This window comes from Salarias fasciatus, chromosome 5 (genome assembly GCF_902148845.1).
Source record: "Salarias fasciatus chromosome 5, fSalaFa1.1, whole genome shotgun sequence".
Taxonomy (NCBI): domain Eukaryota; kingdom Metazoa; phylum Chordata; class Actinopteri; order Blenniiformes; family Blenniidae; genus Salarias; species Salarias fasciatus.
In genome coordinates this window covers 14,302,345-14,310,200 of record NC_043749.1, presented here as the reverse complement: position 1 = coordinate 14,310,200, position 7,856 = coordinate 14,302,345, and the positions used below count along the sequence as shown (strand labels likewise).

At 43.4% G+C, this 7,856-nt stretch overlaps 1 protein-coding gene across 1 annotated transcript; it reads right to left on the bottom strand.

Moving 5' to 3' along the window:
- Positions 1–289: 289 nt before the first annotated feature.
- Positions 290–6,727, bottom strand: nbl1 (NBL1, DAN family BMP antagonist). Its single transcript, XM_030092404.1, has 4 exons — positions 6,407–6,727; positions 5,346–5,526; positions 3,087–3,198; positions 290–913 (listed from the first exon to the last, which is right to left on the bottom strand). The coding sequence occupies exons 2-4, from the start codon at positions 5,516–5,518 to the stop codon at positions 632–634; spliced, it is 567 nt and encodes a 188-aa protein (XP_029948264.1). The 5' UTR covers positions 5,519–5,526; positions 6,407–6,727; the 3' UTR covers positions 290–631.
- Positions 6,728–7,856: the final 1,129 nt, after the last annotated feature.

The following is a 7,856-nucleotide window of genomic DNA, read 5'->3' as shown; positions in this document are numbered from 1 at the left end:
CGAGGCCTCCTGCCAACCTGCAGCTGTTTGGTGCTCCAGTGACTGAGGAGCATGTTATAAAAACCCGTCGACGACCAGAGTTTTGGTGATTAGAGAAAAGAGGCGCATATGCTTTGACCCAAAGTCACACAGCAGCCACATAAAACAGACAGCTGTGTGTGTGCGTGTGTGTGTGTGTAAATGCAATGAGTCTGACTTTTGGACGATCACAAAGTAAATTCCTGCGACTCCACTTCCTGTGGCACTCAGAGATGTGTGGAAACAACACGAGAGAACAAGACAATTATCACAATGGGATTTATTGCATTCAAAGCAGATTAAAAGACTACAGCTCATTAACAGGCTTTAGTCATGTCTGAATAGACAAACACACACACATGCATTTGTCATAATTAGCAAACAGAGTGCACAGGCCGGTGTGTTTGTACGAGCTTATTCACAAAGTGTTCTGATAAGCAAGACTCAGTGTGTGTGTGCGTGTGTGTTCGCTAAAGACAAACATTTCCACACAAAGTGAAGTCTTCAAAGTTCCTGTAGAATACTAGAGACTGGCAGAGGGTGTGGAGGAGGACAGAGAGGGCAGCAGAGACGAGCAAAGTCACAAACAACACAGTTGGGACAGATGGTGGAGCTACCCTCCGTCTGATGTGTGCGGTAGCGTGTGATGGTCTGTGTGCAGCTGGCCGTGCTTAACGGGGTGTGTGTCTGAGTGGGGCAGAGGGTGAGACTGAGCGCCGCTCAGGGTGTCGATTAGAGACGGACCCGCGTCCAGGCCGTTGTCCGGGTACAGCTGCATCACCGCCCCCTCCTGGGCTCCTTCCTTGCTGCACGACTGGCAGCTGCAGTGGAAGATCCGCTCCACGAGTTTGTCCACCCGAGGAGAGTCTTCATTACCGGGGCAATCCAGAGTCACCTGCACACACACACACACACACACACACACACACACACACACACACACACACACACACACACACACACACGAACGAATATATTTATGAGAATAAACCCACTGAGATGTATCATCTCATTTTCCAAAAGTTTCCAATAAAATACAACCAAAAGAGGTTAAAAGGACAGCGTTTTGATATAATAACAGACAGACACAGAACATAAACAAAACACATCAGAACCACATTGTAGCAGAAAAGAACAAAATCAAATACAGAATATGGAATGAGAATATTATTACTTCAGTCTGTTGTCTACTTGTGGAAATCAAAATAGCTGAGCTCATTACCGTGCTTCAAGATCAACAAGGCATCAGGATAAGTTAGTACAGTGGCGCAAGTAGGTCAGGAGAGGGCAAAATGGGAGAGCCATGACTGAAGCTTTGAGGTGTAAACAGGGCCACACCAAAAGCTGAAGCTGTCCCCACAACCGAGAGCGACCACAAACCGTGAAACAATGATTCAGGCACATGGAGAACAACCGAATTACATACAGAAAGACCCCAGAAATACAGTTAGGCTGTTTTGCAGTGTTTTTGCCACCAGCAGGCTTCAAATTCAGGACATTGAGAAATCTAACAATTACTACTAAGAAAATAAAAGAACTTTCTGTTTAAGATTGTTTTTTTAATAGGATTCCACTTTTACTCTGTTTGTGTTAAACAGGCAATTGCAACAAGATGCTGCTTGAATGTTACATTTATAAACTCATACTGTGTAAACATGCAGGCTGAACGCTGTGGAGGCCGACATTAATCTGAAGATTATCACTGCGGCAAAGAGGATTTCAAGTTTCGCGATGAATTGTCTGTAAAACAGAGTAATAAATGTGAACATTTTCTAAATGCATTTCTGTTTTCTGCACTTCAACAAAGTGCAATTATTTCTGAGTTCACATGCTGTGGGTTTAGCCGGCTGTAATTACACGGCGCTGCATGTGGCCACAGGACTACAGTTTGTTTAACTCCTCTGCCTTAAACTGCAATCTGTAAAAAATGGCATCAAAATTAACAAATGTAAATATAAATTGGGGATTTGATTTAAAAAGATTAATTCATACAGTACAAAAATGCATATGAAAAGTTTTGCTATTCAATGTGTGTAATCCGTAGTGACTTGATGATTTTAGTAGTCGATTACGTTATGTCAGTTATGAATAAATTTGGGTAAAATTGTGCTTGAGCAAATACTACATGGTAATGTGACTGTTTCCTTTAACCCGTGCTGATAACATGAACAGAGTGCTACATCTCAATAGTTTCATTTATTTTCACTCGATAACCCTCTGTCCTGAGTATCATGTTTTTGTTGATCTTGTATTTTTATTCTTGAAAACAGTTTGTGCCCAGAATACAAGGCACTTAGTGGGATAAGGAAACACTGGGAAAACACAAAACTGAAAATAAAGCCTTGAATACACCTTGGAGTTACACAAGCGCAGCCAGCTTTCCAGACCTCACGCAACTTCCTCCTTACTGTTTCCATTATCCATTGAAAACGATCGTTCAGCAAGTTTATCAAGATCCAGAGCAGCAGGGAACACTATCCTCTTTCACAAGAGCTGACTTTATTTTGCTTCAAACTTAATTTTGTTTAAAGTCCTGAGACAACAATCATGACCACAGACATAAACACTCATTTCCAGGTAATTAAAAGTAAGGTGAGAGTTTAAATGCATTTTTTTTTCTTCTTTTTGGCCTGACCTGAAATACTAAGAGAATTAAATTAATGAAACTTTCTGGTGGCAGCGATAGAGGCAGAACATTTTTCCCTGAAACATGAGGTGACCTCACCTGCGGTCTCACCCGCCGAGTCAACCTGGCAGCGTTCCAAACTACATACACACCGTGCCACAAAGCCTTTGCTGTCACAGGGCTGTACTCCTTTACTAGCTTCAGGGAACAATGAACTTTGTAGATTTTCTTTTTTTTTTAAGTCTAAACCTTTCATAGAACTTAAGAAGTTGCAGATCTACTGCTGGAAAATCTTCCAGTTACTTCTTTCCCATCTGCTTCGGTCGTGAGCGGTAAACACGTGTCGTCTTTATGTAGGAAACTTGAGGTTTGTGTGCGCGAGTTTGACAAGTCACTGTTGAGTGTGCGCCTGCTCCATGAGCTAACGTCCAATAACTCTTACCACTTCCCACTGCGTCTGGGCCGGCATGCAGGAGTCACAGTGCACCAGAGACTCGGTGGACTGTGGGAACGTGTTGGGGACGCTGTAACTGAAGCACTGGCCCAGACAAGCTCTGCAAACCGACAGGAAAGAGTGCATTATTTTCATTGTTCCTCCAGACACCACATACTTGATTCAACTGCACGACCTGTGTAAGCAGGAGCCGCGGAGAAGAAACAAAAGAGTCTGAAATCTGAACTGATTCGCCAAGTCTGAGGACGCCTGCTCGCCTCGGGCCTCAGTCACAAACTAAAGAGTTTTGTTATTCAGAAAAGTTTGGTGAATCAGCAGCAGCCAGCGTGTGATTAAAGAGAATATCATGATTAATATGATGAGAATGTGTCTGTGTCCAAACGCCGTTCTCACAGACCTGGAACGGCACTGAGCACAGAAAAAAAAAAAGAAAAAAGAAAAAAGGAGAAGAATACAGATCAAGTTCTCACGAGCCAGTTCTACAAAGAGCACTGCAGATTTGTACCCAGGTTGTGCTCTCACAATCACGTTAAAAGCAGAGCTGTAAGAGTGCTTCACATCGGGATCTCGTCTGTTAACCATTTGCTTTGGTCTATCGAGAGTCATGAAATTGTAAAGAAAATAAATAAAATATGGTTCCCATGCCTGTGACGTAGTCTAAAACATACAGTTGGTCGTCATGGGGACTTCAGGAATCAGAAAATAATTACATGTGAGGTGCTGGAATCAGGAAAGTTCCACTTCAGAAAAGTATAATCATCCAGTTAGATGTTTATTTATTTACTGTCGAAATTATCAATGTTTGACAAATTACAGTAGGTTAATATTTTCTATGATTTCAGTATTTTTTTCAGTAAATGTCTAGTTTACCATGCAGTTTTCAAACCATTATTGTAGCCAATGTTCAACCAGTACGAGTCCCAGAGCTACCCGAACACTGTGTGTTCGGGTGAATATGTCAATGTTTTCGGGATGTTTCGTTTTATTAGGATTGGGTAATATGTGATTTTTCAAACCAGATCGTTGCCAAACGATAAGCTTTAAAGTCGGGCTGAACAAATATCCAACACATTTTGCACAATATTCAAATGAAAGTTGGATCTGATGAACGAGGTGGGAGAGGAGAGCAGCAAAAAATGGGAACCTGGCTTGGATAGTGTGGACTTTATTAAATGTGATGTGAAAAACTTGAACTGTAAAAAACAGACACACACACACACACGCACACACGAAACCCCCATAACGCTGCACTGCTTATATTCACACAGCTGTCATGATAACTCCAAAGTCTGCTCTGCTTTAACTGCGTCACCGCCATGTGCGTCCAGCGTTACTTGTTTCCATCCTGTCTACACCCTCTGTGTCTGGAGAGGTTTGCTCCTGGTATACCTGTTGATCAGTGACTGTAGGTGTGTGTATGTGATTGTGACGGTTGCTCTGTGTTTGACCGGCAGCCTGTTTACGTCAGTCAGAGCCGGATCGACTTGGATCAGCTCCGACCTTCTGCCACTCTGGGTTGAATAAAGCGGTGCAGAAGATTGACTGATGAATATTTGTTTCTGTCCATTTAACTGAACGACGATGACGAATGCCTTCATCGCAGGACGGACGACTGTTGTCGTGCATTCAGTCTCCGAATTGCAGATTACTGAAAGGTTATTTATCCTAAATTGGATGCAGATGATAAAGGCGGAAGACAAAATGAGAGAGAGTCGCTCAAAATATTATTTAAAAACAGGAAGTCATTTTCCCAGCCAGTCACCACGGATAAAACCACAAGATTACCTGACCTGTCACTCTGCCACATTAAACACACAAAACAAGGTTTAAACGGGAAGTCAAAAAGTTCCTTTTCTCTGTGCTGTTCACCAGGTTTACATTGTTTATAAAGTTAGAACAAACCATATTGCCTCTTTTTTTAATGTTCTTTGCAACACCTTTTCCACACAGGGAAGAACTGTGCAGAAGAATCCAGTAAACATGCTCACATTATTCAACACTGCTTCTTTACTTCTTATGAAAAAAGTCACTCTGGGATCCCGTCAGGCCACAATGTTTTGTGTATCTTAATGACACTGTATGATAAAAACTCTCTTCTGTGAGGAGCTTTCAAATGTTGCACAAATATTTTCAGTCTGCTTCGAAAAATTAAGTGAGGTGTGTCTCTGAGAATGTAACTTATTGATATCTCTGCATGATTGTTCCTCTTCAGCTGCACCCGGAGACAGAGAGGGCCTTCATCCTGACCTGTTTTGAATAGAGCGAGGCTGACATCCCGTGTGCCCGACGATCTGCGTGATGTTCTTGGCTTCGCACCAGGCGCTCTTGTCAGGGAACAGCGCCAGGCGGTTGATGTGTGCAGGCGGTGCCGCCGAATACAGTGCAAACAGTGCACAGCAAATCTGAATCCTCTGCCACATGACTGCACCTAAAGGAAGAGAAAACCACAGACTGCTACTGCTGCCTTCACTTGGCGGGGGAACACACACATTCTGCATGTGAAATACTGTCTGGTTCTATAGAACAAAAAAAGTCCTCTGCATCTACCTGCTGATGTGGATTCCAGGTGATTAGCAGCTTGAGCCCCCAGAGGCCCCTGTGCAACATGTTTAGTCCTGATATCACATTTGGCTCGTTTGAATGACCAAAAGAAACAAAGCAAAGCCATATATCTGCATAGAGAACATTTTACTCATCATGCAGATTGTTCCAAAGGGGATAAAACAACGTGTGAGAGAGCTGCACGTCTCCTCCAGCCATTCAGCCGACTGTACTGGGTTTTACTCTGTTCTTTAAAAATGCCTCAACCAGTCACGTCATTTACAACCTCAGAAAATCGTTTTCTCCTGGCGCTTATAAAAAAGTGTCTGGTGGTCACCCACATCCACCGTTTTACACACTTTTCAGTGCTCCCATATGGCCCTGACAGTCTCTAAAAACAATCAACACGGGGACGTTTGGCTGTAATGTGCGCACATCTGAAGCACTGCAGAGAGATATGCTGAAAGGGTGAATAACCTGCTGCTGAAGTTCTGATTTCGTCCTATTCTGGGCTCACAGTTTGACTACAACTTGACAAAACGAAAGGAACATTTTTATTTTCTAATCCACAGGTAGTTCTCCACTGGTGAAGACGTAGTTATTGCTTTTTTTTTTTTTGGGAGAACTTTATCTGCCAAATAAAGACTATATTACAGGAATGACGCCGTGCCACATGTTGCATTTTAGGCACCGGGTTCAGAAGTCGCGGTCCTCGCGCTCGGGGCGCATTCAGAGGTGGACAGCGGACAGTGAGAGGAGACACTTACCGACACCGAAACCCGGGAAAACACCACCCTGCTCCGCACGGAGCGCCGCCGCCGGCTGACCGCGAAGGGAACGGCGCGAGCGGCTCGCGAGAAGCGACGGTAAATCCGAGTTCAGGCTGTCCTGAAGGAGTGAGATGACCCAGAGAGGGGAGCGGGCAGCGCGCGTCCGCCGGGGAGGAGGGAGGGATGGGGAGATGATGGGCTATCTCCTCTCCGGGTCCACCAGCTCTCGCCGTCCCTCCCCTTTGTTCTCCGCTCGTCCCGAGTTTAGATTCCCATGTAGCTCCGCTTCCTTCCCAGGTTGCGCTGGAAGTGTCGGTCCGGGGTTAAAAGGCGCGGCTGAGACGCACGCGGACGTCCCGCTGCGCCGTTTCTGGAGACCCGGAGGGAGGTCTGGAAAGGTTTCTGCTCCAGGAGCGATCACATTCACTGAACAAATGCGCAAATATGACAAGATCACACAGAAAGGGTACATATTTAGTGCCATGCACGTACATCTGGCATTGCTTTAACAGCATATGGTTTGAGATCTTATAATTCAAGCATTAATAATTGTAAAATATTGCAGCACAAGTGGGAAACAGATGTGATCAATGACTTTTTTCTTCTTTCATTCAACAGGGACAGTATGCTGTTGAAATGAAATGAATTGCCGGTTTACTAACCAGAAGCTCATGACAATTTGATTTATTTGAAGTCTCTAAATGTGTTTGTGGTGAAACTACAGACGGACATGAGCGCGTGATTTACTGAGGAGGCATGAAGTTCATTGGTGTTTTTTTTTTCTTTTTTTTTTTTTTTTTTGCAGACCTTGGAATACGTTCTCCTTAAAAATGTAATTTAAAAGGGATCAAGAGGATAGGTCCACCTCTTGGACTTTGGGAAATAATGCTCAAATATTTTGGTTTGAAATACCAATGTTTTTTTTCCCCTATTTTGTTGGACCAGCATTGATTGAAGAAGACAGTATTCTGATCTAACAACAGGACTGTTTTTATCTGCATGTACCTCACTCGTGCATTTTAGTATATACAGCTAAAATGTATCAGAAATTAAAGCACAGAGTCATAAAGACTGATGAAGATATGTTTGTGATTGTCATATCATTATTATTATTTTTTTTTTTACAAAAATAGCTAGAAAACAAATAATTTAATAAAAGATCACAACAGTCAGAGGCAACAGGAGGCTGGAAAGTGGAGTGCTACATGTAGGAAATAGAGGGCAAGCAGTCAGGAGCAAGGCTGGGCAAAAAATAAAAGAGCATATTAACAAAGCCAGAGGCAGAGGTTCACCATCAGGGTTAAAATCACGTATAAAAACTACAGGGATTTTTCAGAAAACTGTGAAATTGAGCAGGATTTATCAAAGACTGCCTCCAGACGTTGGGAGAGGAGAGGGTGGAACGACCTGCCCGCAGTCCTGACCTCAACTCTATTTAACTCCTGTG